The sequence below is a fragment of the Ovis canadensis genome, chromosome 4 (assembly GCF_042477335.2).
Source record: "Ovis canadensis isolate MfBH-ARS-UI-01 breed Bighorn chromosome 4, ARS-UI_OviCan_v2, whole genome shotgun sequence".
Lineage (NCBI taxonomy): Eukaryota > Metazoa > Chordata > Mammalia > Artiodactyla > Bovidae > Ovis > Ovis canadensis.
This window is the reverse complement of record NC_091248.1, coordinates 20223306-20237477: the sequence shown is the minus strand read 5'-3', so window position 1 is coordinate 20237477 and position 14172 is coordinate 20223306. Positions and strand designations below refer to the sequence as shown.

The 14172-nt window shown below is 39.7% G+C and overlaps 1 protein-coding gene across 1 annotated transcript in view; it reads left to right on the top strand.

Annotated features, from left to right (window-relative positions):
- The window catches only part of SPMIP7 (sperm microtubule inner protein 7), a 63363-nt gene that overhangs the window by 36807 nt on the left and 12384 nt on the right, over positions 1–14172 (top strand). The window contains exon 6 of the mRNA XM_070292394.1: positions 13261–13302. Coding sequence (XP_070148495.1) covers positions 13261–13302 — 42 coding nt within the window. The remainder of the gene's footprint in view (positions 1–13260; positions 13303–14172) is intronic.

Here is a 14172-nt window from a genome sequence, read left to right as displayed (position 1 = left end):
ACAGATTCAATGCAATCCCTGTCGGGCTATCAGCGGTATTTTTCACAGAGCTAGAACAAATAATTTCACAATTTGTATGGAAATACAAAAAACCACGAATAGCCAAAGCAATCTTGAGAAAGAAGAATGGAACAGGAAGAATCAACCTGCCTGACTTCAGTCTCGACTACAAAGCCACAGTCATCAAGACAGTATGGTACTGGCACAAAGACAGAAATATAAATCAATGGAACAAAATAGAAAGCCCAGAGATAAATCCACACACCTGTGGACACCTTATCTTTGACAAAGGAGGCAAGAATATACAATGGATTAAAGACAATCTCTTTAACAAGTGGTGCTGGGAAAACTGGTCAACCACTTGTAAAAGAATGAAACTAGATCAGTTTCTAACACCATACACAAAAATAAACTCAAAATGGATTAAAGATCTAAATGTAAGACCAGAAACTATAAAACTCCTAGAGGAGAACATAGGCAAAACACTCTCCGACATAAATCACAGCAGGATCCTCTATGATCCACCTCCCAGAATATGGGAAATAAAAGCAAAAATAAACAAATGGGATCAATTAAAATTAAAAGCTTTTGCACAACAAAGGAAACTATAAGCAAGGTGAAAAGACAGCCTTCAGAATGGGAGAAAATAATAGCAAATGAAGCAACTGACAAACAACTAATCTCAAAAATATACAAGCAACTTATGCAGCTCAATTCCAGAAAAATAAACGACCCAATCAAAAAATGGGCCAAAGAACTAAATAGACATTTCTCCAAAGAAGACATACAGGTGGCTAACAAACACATGAAAAGATGCTCAACATCACTCATTATCAGAGAAATGCAAATCAAAACCACAATGAGGTACCATTTCACACCTGGAAATGGTGTGATCAGAATGGCAGTGATCCAAAAGTCTGCAAGCAATAAATGCTGGAGAGGGTGTGGAGAAAAGGGAACCCTCTTACACTGTTGGTGGGAATGCAAACTAGTACAGCCACTATGGAGAACAGTGTGGAGATTCCTTAAAAAACTGGAGATAGAACTGCCTTATGACCCAGCAATCCCACTGCTGGGCATACACACTGAGGAAACCAGAATTGAAAGAGACGTGTACCCCAATGTTCATCGCAGCACTGTTTATAATAGCCAGGACATGGAAGCAACCTAGATGTCCATCAGCAAATGAATGCATAAGAAAGCTCTGGTACATACAATGGAGTATTACTCAGCCATTAAAAATAATACATTTGAATCAGTTCTAATGAGGTGGATGAAACTGGAGCCAATTATGCAGAGTGAAGTAAGCCAGAAAGAAAAACACCAATACAGTATACTAACACATATATATGGAATTTAGAAAGATGGTAATGATAACCCTGTATGCGAGACAGCAAAAGAGACACAGATGTTTAGAACAGACTTTTGGACTCTGAGGGAGAGGGTGGGATGATTTGGGAGAATGGCATTGAAACATGTATACTATCATGTAAGAAACGAATCGCCAGTCTATGTTTGATACAGGATACAGGAGGCTTGGGGCTGATCCAGAGAAATGATATGGGGAGGGAGGTGGGAGGGGGGTTCAGGATTGGGAACTCATGTCACCCGTGCTGATTCATGTTAATGTATGGCAAAACCAATACAGTATTGTAAAGCAAAATAAAGTAAAAATTTTAAAAGAATAAAAAGTAAAACTTCTTTCATATATACTAGTTTTGAACAAAAAAGTAGGTCTTGGTAGATAGCTAGAGTCAGATTTCATACTGTCAGAAAGAAAAGGTTAAGATGAACCCTGTGGTGCTGTTTAGATTTGGAGACATTCCAAGAAGCTTACATTGACAGGCACACCCTCCTTTTGTTGTGCTTCACAGATACTGTGTTTTTGCTTTTGATTTTGTGGGTTTGCTTTTTTTTTGTTTCATTTTTTTTTATAAATTGAAGGTTTGTGGGAACCCTGCATCAGGTGAGTCTGTTGGTGCCATTTTTCCAACAGCATTTGCTCACTTTGCATCTCTGTGTCACATTTTTGTAATTCTCACAATATTCCAAACATTTTCATTACTATATTTGTAATGGTGATCTGTGATCAGTGATCTCTATTAATAGTGTGTCACAGTCTTCGTAGACTGGGACCTGGGGACTGGAATCAACGAGAAGAAGGACACAGGGGACCCAAGTCTCGAGTGAAACAAGGGTACTTTATTTGCAGAAATGCATGCTTATATATCTTCATACAAGGTAGCTTTAGGCAGTAAAAAAATAATTGAGCAAAACCAGAGCCAAGCAAATAACAATCTTCAAAGGGCCAGAAAACTTTCCATATCCTGAGTAAGAGGAGCATAACTGAATAGATTAAGTAAAGGGTCACTGAAGGGAGTCACTGAAAGGAATCCAAGCAGGTGCTCTTTCTCATGATCTCAGTCCTGAGAGCTGCATGCAGCTCTGCTCATTCCTGTTTTCCAAGAACTGATAAGCAATAGAGAGTCCTTTAGAAACGGCACACAAAGAAAGAAAATGACATATTGGATCCCTTAAAGTTGAACGTCCCCTGACAATTCCCCCTTTTTTATTTTTTCATAATTGTGGGTGACTGTAGATACTTTTGTGAAAAAGGCCCTGACCAGTTGAGTTTGTTTAGTTTGAACAATTTTAGTTGAAAGGCACCGGTATACTACAAATATAATCACCAGGACAATTATCAGCATTATAGTTGCAGATCCAACACAATATGTAATGCTTTGAAACCATCCTCGAAGGCCCAGCCCAGATAATTGATCAGTTAGCTGTTCAGCTAAAGTTTTCAAATTGTTGGAATAGGGTAGACTCTTAGAGAAGGTTTCAAAGATTTCCTTTTGCAACAATTGTACATTTAAGGAAGCGTTATTATGTATATCTTGCAAATGAAATTTGATTTGTTCCCAGTTGTAAGCACCATGGTTGAACCAGAACAGGAGTGATACAAAATTGAGTAGAATTCCAATCACATTTTAATAATACTTGATTTTGTAAATCCATTAATTGATCTCCAACCCATTGGATGGCTGTTTCTAATTCCTGAATTTTATCCTGAACTTCTTCATCTGTCTGAGCCTGAGTGGCCCATATAGTATGAGCATCTTTAGTCCAATTTTGAATAAAGTTTTGGTGTTTGAATTAAAGTTTGTAGAGCAATGCCTGCAACAGCAGCAGTGGGGCAAATGGCTATTAACCCCAAAATGCCAAGAATTAACCATCCAATGAATTGCTTAGATCATTGGAGTAATTTAGTGAGTAACCAGCAGGCAAGTCCTGCCATGGGACTCTCTTCCCAGGGTTGTTGGAGACCTACTGGCAACCACAGACTACATCAAGATCGAAGAATCAAAAGGGATTCATTTTTTAGAGAAATAGAAGAATTAAGACAAGTATACAATTTGTAATCTATACAAGTCACAGAATGTAAAGTCCTATTAAATTGTAAGTTCCCTGCTGCTGCTGCTAAGTCACTTCAGTCATGTCCGACCCCTATGGCTATAACAAAAGGAAGGGGAGCACAAGCTTGTATAAAATATGACTGATTATAACAGAAGGAATAGTTACTATGACTGCAACTGGTCCCTGTGAAATATCCAGTCCAAGCACCAAGTTTTTCAGTACTCGCAGCAAGTTTCCAGACGTCCCATTGTTCAGGCCCAATCCATTTATTTATTCCACCACCAAGCCAGCCAAGGAGTCCTTTGTCATGGAAGTGTTCCATTGAACTGCTGGTAACCTTCCATGCTACTTGAGTAACATAATCACACATAGTACTATTAGTATCATCTGAGCACTTAGATAACCACATACCATGGGGTCCCCAATCAACAATGGTGTAATTGGCCATAAACATTTATTTCCCTGATTTAGCTTGACATCTATCCCAATAAACAGGAGTATATTTAAAGTCCTTTTAAGTAAACCCCTTACATTCCAACTTTTGTCCTTTTCCTAGAGTTTTGGTGATATTGACATGGTTCTCATAAAAAGACAAGGCAGTAAACAGTCCAAGCAATGTGTGGAAGTTCTTTTTTGGAGGCAGGACGAAAGCCCACGTTTGTCAACTAACATTAATACATAATTCTGCTGGGCCCATGCATAAAGGAAGGATTTCATAGCCTAGAGAAATGTTAGTCTTCCTTCTTCCTCAGGATGAGAGGGCCCCTCCAAGCTCCAAGGAGGAGGCATATGTACTGAGTCATTAGTGGGTATGACTAGTCCTATATCTGTCCATTCTACAACCTGCAATAAAGGGGGGTTAGGTATATAAGCCCAATAAAGTATGATTAATCAAGTCAGCCTGAGCAGGGGAAGCAAAAGCAAGCAAAGCAAGCATAGTAACAAAAATATTTTCAGGATTCTGAGGCATTCCCTGTTGAGAAACCAGATTTTCAGCTTGATCAGTTAGGGTTTTATCTGTCCCCAAGTAGGGAGATCATAAGGTCGATGACGCCGAGTGCAGCGTTTCTTGGAAATTTTTAAAGCCGCCATGGCTTGTACTGGAAACTCCTCCTCCTATGGATTTCACCTTTTCTTCTCTATCTCGAATGCTGGTGGCTCCCCTAGGGTAGATCTTCTGAAGAGGGAGCCAGCTGATTTTGTTGGATCCATCTGGAGAAATACAAGCATATCCTTTTCCCTGTAATATTAAATTTTCCAGATTTCCATTGTTTAGTCAACCCGTCTTGATACCAAATGGGCAGAGGAAGGGAGGTATCCTTCAATGTCTTGAAATGTTTTTCTGCTTTTGTCAAAATACCTTCTTGCAGTAAGTTTAAAAAATTTAAAACAAATAAAGTTGTATTAACAATAGTTATAAGATTAAAGAATATATTGCGTTGGGATCTAGTAAAGTCTGCTCTGGATAAGGAAGATAGAAGTGTTCCTGTGTATTCCCCCTTTTTTAATTTTTTAATCTGTAGTTTCAGTGTGTGATGTGCTCATTCAACTATGCCCTGTGCTTGTGGATTATAAGCAATGCCTATAATATGTTTAATAGAAAATGATTGTAAAAACTGTTTGAATTGCCAAGAAATATAGGCAGGGCCATTGTCTGTTTTTATAGAACTAGGTGTTTCCATTATTGCAAAGCAAGCACTAGGGTGCACGGGCTCAGTAGTTTCGATGCACAGGCTAAGTAGTTGTGGCGCATGGGCTTAGCTGTCCCACCACACGTGGGATGTTCCCTGAACGGAGATCAGACCAGTGTCCCTGGCATTGGTGTTGTGTCATGTAGCTTCAGCTCAGAGAGGTGTGGCCCATATAAAAGAAGAATGTGTATCGATTGAGACAAGTAAGAAGGAAGAGGGAGAAAGTTCAGGGCAGTGAGTTACATCCATTTGCCATAGTTCATTGGGTTGTAATCCTCGAGGATTGATACCTTGTGCAATGGGTCAAAGATGTAGGGGCCTACAAGTAGAGCAATTATTAATGATTTCTTTAGCATGTCAGTATGGAATTTTCCAAATTTGATGTAATGAGCCAGCATTATTGTGTAATTGAGCATGTTGCTCTTCAGGAGTAGCAAAAGAGACAAGTTTATCAGTTTGTTCATTGCCATGAACCGTAGGGCCAGGAAGACAAGAATGTGCTCGAATATGGGTAATATAAATGGGGGAAGTACGGTTCCTAATAATAGGTAATAGTTCAAGAAAAAGTTGTTGGATAATAGATTGATTCAAATCTATGGTAGAAGTTTCTATATTTCTTAATATAAAAACAATATAAGGAGTCAGAAACTATATTAATAGGATAAGAATGTAGGTGAATAACCTGAATGAGAGCATATAATTCGTTTTGTTGAGCAGAGTGAAATTTAGTATAAAAGTTTTTATATTCTTTGAGAGACCAGAATGAGGCTGTGGCATTTTTATTCCCATCCATACAGAAAACATCACCTTGAGGTATAGGCTGTGATGTGACAATGCGAGAGATAATAAATTCAGTATTTTTGAAGAAATTCCAGTGTTTGTTAGAAAAATAATGAAATGAAATTTCTCCAAAATATTCCAGAAAGGCTATTTGGAAATCTGTTGAAGTTTGTAATGCATTCTCAAATTGAGATTTATTAATAGGTACTACAATTTTATGAGGATTAGAGCCAATTCTATTGTTTCTTCCATTGATAATGATTAGAATGATCAAATCAAGATAGGGTGTAAGTGACATTGTCCCTCTCAAATGGGTATAGATCCATTCTATCAGGTATTCTTGTTGGGTAAGAAGTCCTGTGGGAGAATGGAGAGAGGGGAGTATAAATAACTCTAGAGGTAAATCAAGTGTAATATGAGTAAGAAACTGCTTTTGCAATTTATTTTGTACTTAACAGAGTTCCTCTCGTGCCTCTTGTGAAAGTGAATGAGGGCTATTTAAATCGGGATCGCCTTTTAAAGTGTTAAATAAATTAGTCAGTTGATAATTTGCAATGCCTAAAGAGTGTCTAATCCAATTTATGTCCCCTAAAAGTTTTTGAAAATCATTCAAGGTTGATAATTTATCAACACAAATCTGTGTTAGTTGGGGAGTAATACATTGTTTATTAACAACAAATCCTAAGTAATAGTAAGATGTAGATATTTGAATCTTTTCAGGGGCAATGATTAATCCAGAAGCTTTTAAGAATTGTTGAGCTACGTCAAACATCTGCTGAGTTTCTAAAACAGATGGAGCTGAAAACAATATATCATCCATATAATGAATAACAAGAAAGTCAGCAAATTGTTTTCTCACAGGTTCAAGAGCTTTGGCTTCATAATATTGACACATGGTAGGAGAATTCACCATTCCTTGAGGCAACACATTCCATTGATTCTGTTTATGAGGCTCGATATGATTAGGATAAGGAAGAGAGAAAGCAAATCTCTCTCAGTCTAGAGGGTGTAAAGGTATAGTAAAAAAAGCAATCTTATAAATCTATAATAATAATATGCCAGTTTTGAGGAATAGTGGTAGGTGATGGAATTCCTGGTTGCAATGCACCCATAGGTTTCATAGATATATTAACTTTTCGAAGATCTGTTAAAAGATGCCATTTGCCAGATTTCTTTTTTATTACAAAAACGGGAAAATTCCAAGGGGAACAAGATTTCTCAATATGTTTTAATTTCAATTGTGTATCTATAAGTTCCTTCAGTTCAGTTCAGTTCAGTCGCTCAGTCGTGTCCAACTCTTTGAGACCCCATGAATCACAGCACGCCAGGCCTCCCTGTCCATCACCAACTCTAATTGCTCTTTTATAAGGGGCCACTGCTCTGTCCAAATAGGCTCATCATTTTTCCAAGTTATTTTAAGAATTGTATTGTTTATTAAAGGAGCAGTGGCCCCTAGGAAAAATGTGGAATATATATTTGAGTTTGCCATTGCATAAGTAAATCTCTTCCTAGTAAATTAAGGGGTGCGTCTATCACATAAGGTCATAATGTTGCAGGCTGGCCTACTGGTCCCTCACATGGATATATTTGGACATTTTGATAAACCTCTTGTACTTTGGTTTGAGAAACTCCTGCAATTTGGCAAGAAATTCTCTGTATAGGCCAAGATTTGGGCCATAAATGTTTGGAAATAATAGTAATATCAGATCCAGTATCAAGAAGACCAGAAAATCTTTTGCCATTAATTTTGATATTTATATTTGGTCGTGCATGTTCAGATACTATTGATGTCCATAAAGATTGCTTTTGATCTGTACTACCAAATCCACCTGTCCATATACCATTAGAGGAGTTAATAGAAATGTAAGGTAAAAGAAGTAATTGGGTAATTTTGTTCCCCTTTTTGAATTGCCATAGTATCTGAGATGACATCATAATTTGAATTTCTCCCTTATAATCTGAATCAGTTATTCCAGGGTGAACAGTAATTCCCTTAGAAGTCAGACTAGATTGGCCAAGTATAAAAAGGCCAGAGTTTTGTGGGGGTAGGGGTCCTTAAAGTCCGGTAGGTATTCTAGAAGGGACTGCTTGAGGAAAAAGGAGAAAATCATTTATAGCTGGTATATCGATGGCAGCACTGCTGGATGTTGAGAGTTTGAGGGAAAAGATGGAGTTTGCCCCTGGTTTTTGTTGATGAGGACCCGGGGAGTCCTCATCTTTGAGTTTCCCGAAATAGGATTTCCCTCAACATCATATTTAGATCGACATTCTTTAGCCCAGTGTACCCCCTTACGACAGCAAGGGCAGACTCCTGGAGGTTTTTTTTAACAGTTTTAACTTTTTCTGGGCATTTTTTCGGGCAATCCTTTTTTAAATGACTCTTATCCCCACAAACAAAACATCCTTCATTCCCCTTTTTAAAGACAGCAGCCATTGCTTCCATTAACATTTTCTGAGTTTCTGATCCTGAGTCGCGACAAGCCTTCAAATATTCAGTAATATTCCCGGTCTCATGAATCGGAGCGATGGCTCTTTGACACTCCTGATTTGCATTCTCATATGCAAGCAGTTTTTCTAACTGCACTCTGGCTTCCTCTCTGACAACACTATGGGAGATAGCTACTCCCAGTCTAGCTAAAAAATCAGCATAGGCTTCATTAGGCCCTTGTAATATCTTTGTGTAGCTACCTTTAGGTTCCCCTTGAGAAGTGATTTGATCCCAGGCTTCAAGGGCAACTTTCAATTGCTCATGCAACAAAGGAGGGCACTGTATCTGAGCTTCCACCAAATCAAATTGCCCCATACCAGTTAACATTTCAAAAGTAATTTGGTTTTGAGGAGTGCCAGCTCGAGCATTAGAACTGGCATGATCTCGGCCACATCATGAAACCACATTATCCACTGAAGAATTATCCAGGTTTAAGAAGAGCTTTTATCAAAATTCACCAATCATAAGGAATAAAATTTCCAATAGAAGATGCCATAGCATTTAGAAGTTCTTTAGTAAAAGGTGAATGAGGGCTGTACATAGTTACAGCCTTTTTCATTTGTTGCCTGTGAGAAAAATCAATGCCTTCGTATTGAGGTATTAGTTGCCCTTGAGCATTAATATTTCTTAACACAGGAAAGGCAAAAAGATCATGCCTCAGAGACTTGAGATTGCAAAGCCAGTAAATCAGAAAGCCTTCGTAGTGAAGGAGAATGAGTGGATCGTCCGTTTTCATAAATATGAGTGCGTGTTAGGGGTTTATCATTGTCATAGAAAAATAATATTGTTGACTTTGGTGTCAAAGAGAGCATCAGAAGAATCATCATCAGATTCATTTTGTCCTCAAATCGAGGGGAACTTCGGGTTCGTGCCCGTTACAAGAGGAGGAGGAGCACTTGGGACAGCCGGAGCAGGGATGGTGGGAAAGTTCTGAAACATTTTATGTTGCTCTAATTGGGCCTTTTGTAAAGTCTCATCATCTAATTCATATTCATATAATGAGCATTCCGCTTGCTGACAAGTATCAGGGGGGATAGAGTTGCCTTGAAATGGCAAGGTCACGGCTTTTATGAGGGCCCATAAGGGCCAGAAATCTATTGGAATATTTTCTCCCCGTCTTGTGGCTCACTCAACATTCTCTTTAACCCAGTCGAAACTGCCTTCATCAGGGAACCAGGGATTATATTCAGCCACTGTTTGGAGACAAGCCTCTATCCATTGACATGAAACCGAAAGTCCCTGAACCTTAAATGAATGATGAAGTAAAGTAGAAAAGTGGTGGGGCTTTCCAGCCGTTTGTCCCATAACCCCGCACTTACCGACCTCCGTAGGTCCTAACAGTCACTCCATCCACTTACCAAGGGCGTTCACCACGTCCCTGTTTCAGGCGCCACTTGTCACAGTCTTCGTAGACCAGGACCTGGGGACTGGAGTCGACGAGAAGAAGGACACAGGGGACCCAAGTCTCGAATGAAACAAGGGTACTTTATTTGCAGAAACGCATGCTTATATATCTTCATACAAGGCAACTTTAGGCAGTAAAAAAAAAAAAAAGAGCAAAAACAGAGCCAAGCAAATAACAGTCTTCAAAGGGCCAGAAAACTTTCCATATCCTGAGTAAGAGGGGCATAACTGAATAGATTACCTTTAAGTAAAAGGTCACTGATGGGAGTCACTGAAAGGAATCCAAGCAGGTGCTCTTTCTCATGATCTCAGTCCTGAGAACTGCGTGCAGCTCTGCTCATTCCTGTTTTCCAGAAACTGATAAGGAATAGAGAGTCCTTTAGAAATGGCACACAAAGAAAGAAAATGACATATTGCATCCCTTAAAGCTGGAAGTCCCCTGACAATAGTGCAACAATTTTACAGCTTACTAAAGGCTTAGAGTACGGTGAATATTTTGTAGCAGTTAAGTATTTTTAAATTAAGATATTGACTTTAGGCATAATGCCATTGTACACTTAATAGACTACAGTATAGTATAAACATAATTGTTGTAGGCACTGGGAAATCAAAATATTGGTGTCACTCACTTTACCAGTGGTATTCATTCACTTTTATTGCCGTGATCTGTTACCAAGCTCTTAATATCTCTGTTGTATCCCTTTATTTTAATACACACACACATATGTGTGTGTGTGTATAAGTATATATATATATTCAGAAATATATGTAGACATGTAGGTTCACAGGCTTCCCTGGTGGCTCAGACAGTAAAGAATATGCCTGCAATGCAGGAGACCTGAGTTTGATCCTTGGGTGGGGAATATTCCCTGGGGAAGGGAATGGCTGCCCACTCCAGTATTCTTGCCTAGAGAATTCCATGGACAGAGGAGTTAGGGCAGGCTACAGTCCAGTTCAGTTCAGTTCAGTCGCTCAGTCGTGTCCAACTTTTTGCAACCCCATGAATGGCAGCACGCCAGGCCTCCCTGTCCATCACCAACTCCCGGAGTTCACTCAGACTCACGTCCATTGAGTCAGTGGTGCCATCCAGCCATCTCATCCTCGGTCGTCCCCTTCTTCTCCTGCCCCCAATCCCTCCCAGCATCAAAGTCTTTTCCAATGAGTCAACTCTTTGCATGAGGTGACCAAAGTATTGGAGTTTCAGCTTTAGCGTCATTCCTTCCAAAGAACATCCAGGACTGATCTCCTTCAGAATGGCCTGGTTAGATCTCCTTGCAGTCCAAGGGACTCTCAAGAGTCTTCTCCAACACCGCAGTTCAAAAGCATCAATTCTTTGGCGCTCAGCCTTCTTCACAGTCCAACTCTCACATCCATACATGACCACTGGAAAAACCATAGCTTTGACTAGACAGACCTTAGTCGGCAAAGTAACATCTCTGCTTTTGAATATGCTATCTAGATTAGTCATAACTTTTCTTCCAAGGAGTAAGTGTCTTTTAATTTCATGGCTGCAGTCACCATCTGCAGTGATTTTGGAGCCCATAAAAATAAAGTCTGACACTGTTTCCACTGTTTCTCCATCTATTTCCCATGGAGTGATGGGACCAGATGCCATGATCTTCGTTTTCTGAAAGTTGAGCTTTAAGCCAACTTTTTCACTCTCCTCTCTCACTTTCATCAAGAGGCTTTTGAGTTCCTCTTCACTTTCTGCCATAAGGGTGGTGTCATATGCATATCTGAGGTTATTGATATTTCTCCTGGCAATCTTGATTCCAGGTTGTATTTCTTCCAGTTCAGTGTTTCTCATGATGTACTCTGCATATAAGGTAAATAAGCAGGGTGACAATATACAGCCTTGATATACTGCTTTTCCTATTTGGAACCAGTCTGTTGTTCCTTGTCCAGTTCTAACTGTTGCTTCTTGACCTGCATACAGATTTCTCAAGAGGCAGGTCAGGTGGTCTGGTATTCCCATCTCTTTCAGAATTTTCCACAGTTTATTGTGATCCACACAGTCAAAGGCTTTGGCATAGTCAAAAAGCAGAAATAGATGTTTTTCTGGAACTCTTTTTTTTTTTTCCATGATCCAGTGGATGTTGGCAATTTGATCTCTGGTTCCTCTGCCTTTTCTAAAACCAGCTTGAACATCAGGAAGTTCACGGTTCACGTATTGCTGAAGCCTGGCTTGGAGAATTTTGAGCATTACTTTACTAGTGTGTGAGATGAGTGCAATTGTGCGGTAGTTGGAACATTCTCTGGCATTGCCTTTGTTTGGGATTGGAATGAAAGCTAACCTTTTCCAGTCCTGTGGCCGCTGCTGAGTTTTCCAACTTTGCTGGCATATTGAGTGTAGCACTTTCACAGCATCATCTTTCAAGATTTGAAATAGCTCTACTGGAATTCCATCACCTCCACTAGCTTTGTTCATAGTGATGCTTTCTAAGGCCCACTTGACTTCACATTCCAAGATGTCTGGTTCTAGATGAGTGATCACACCATCGTGATTATCCGGGTCATGAAGATTCTTTTTGTACAGTTCTTCTGTGTATTCTTGCCATCTCTTCTTAATATCTTCTGCTTCTATTAGGTCCATACCATTTCTGTCCTTTATCGAGCCAATCTTTGCATGAAATGTTCCCTTGATGGGGTCGCAAAGAGTTGGACATGACTAAACAGCTAACACTTTCACTTCCTTTTCAGGTGCACACAGGTTCATATACATTCATACATACATTTGAAGCATATCCAGCTCCAAAATGTTGGTTTAAAATGCCCTTCTCCAATAGAAGACATTGTAAGATCCTTGAAAAAAAAGGCTAATTCTGGGGTTGGAGCAGGGAAGTACAAAATAAACCCAAACTCCTTGAAGTGCCCTAGGTAACTGTAGTCTTGTCTGAGACACAGAACTTCTCTGGGCCACAGAGGCTTTCTCTCCACCATGGAGGATTACACCCAAGGCTCAGTCAACTCAAATGTCTGCTTTCTTTGTGTCTCTTTACAACCCCATGGAATGTAGCCTGGCCAGGCTCCTCTGTCCTTGGAATTCTCCAGGCAAGAATCCTGGAGTGGGTTGTCATTCCCTTCTCCAGGAGATCTTCCCAATCCACAGATCAAAGCTGGGCCTCCTGCATTGCAGGCTGATTATTTACCATCTGAGTCATCATGAGAAGCCCCTAAGAAAACTAGAGGTCACCTTTGCCTATGTAAATATTGAGGATGAAAACAGCAAAGAAAAACTAGGAGAAGAGGCTTTGGAACTAAATCATAGGAGTCAGCAAGGATTTACTCGTCCTTGGCTGTTCTGTGTTTGCTTTTCATCACTTAAAGCTACATTTTCAAGTCTTTTCTGTTTAAAATTACAAACTTTTGGAAGCACATTCTTTTGAGATATATCTGAAGACTTAATAAGAGAAGTGCTCTGACAACCTAATTTTTATTAATGTCAGTAACTCAGTCACCCATATTTTCTTTTTTTCTAAGTGTGAGTCCAAGTTCCAGAAGCAAATACATTCCTCTCTATACGTAAGTAACATTTCTTAATGTTTTAAAAATTACTAGACTTACATCTGTATTGTAGTTACTTTCAGCTCGCTCATGTTTGTAACTCACTCTTTAAAACAACGTACACTTTCTAGCAGATTTCTAATGTTTTCCTAGCATGGTGCCTGTCGACAGTTTTATCAAAAATGTGTTAAAGATTTTGATTAAAGAAAGAAAGCGTTAGCATCTTTTTCAGTTTTCCCAAATTGGTTACTTTATGAAATAAAATACCTTGGACACTGCTAATATTAGGTATTGTCGACCAGAAAGACTTTTACACTTGATGTGGAAGCTGCAATGGGCTCACATGCTGAAGGGCAGGAAATGTGACCTCTCGCTTTTCTAAATTTAAATCTGACTTCCCGTGGGTGACACAGAAGTGTGTCACCCACCGCTTGGGTCTTCTGTGCTTTATACTAGAGAAACACCTTGTGTTTTAGCAGTCTTGGGCTGTTGGCACAGCTCGGCACAGACAGGGCTGATAACAGCAGACATTTATTTCCCGCAGTTCTGCAGTCTTGACATCAGGGATGGCCCAGGAACAGCCCTCTGCTGGTCACACGTTTGTGTCCACATGAGATATAGGGAATGAGGGGCTTATGGGGCCCCTTTTATAAGGACACTAATGACTCAAGTACCTCCCGCCTCCTGATACCATCACCTTTGGGTGTTAGGATTTCAGCACATATATCTCGTTGGGGGGACATACACATTCAGATCACAGTAACTTGGAACAAACAAAATCCAAGAAATGGAAGAATTTGGGCCTTTCATCTTTACTCCCCCACCCTCTCCCCCCTCCCCCCATTACTCTAGCCTCTCCTGCTCCCCAGCTAAGTTGACTCCTTTTTC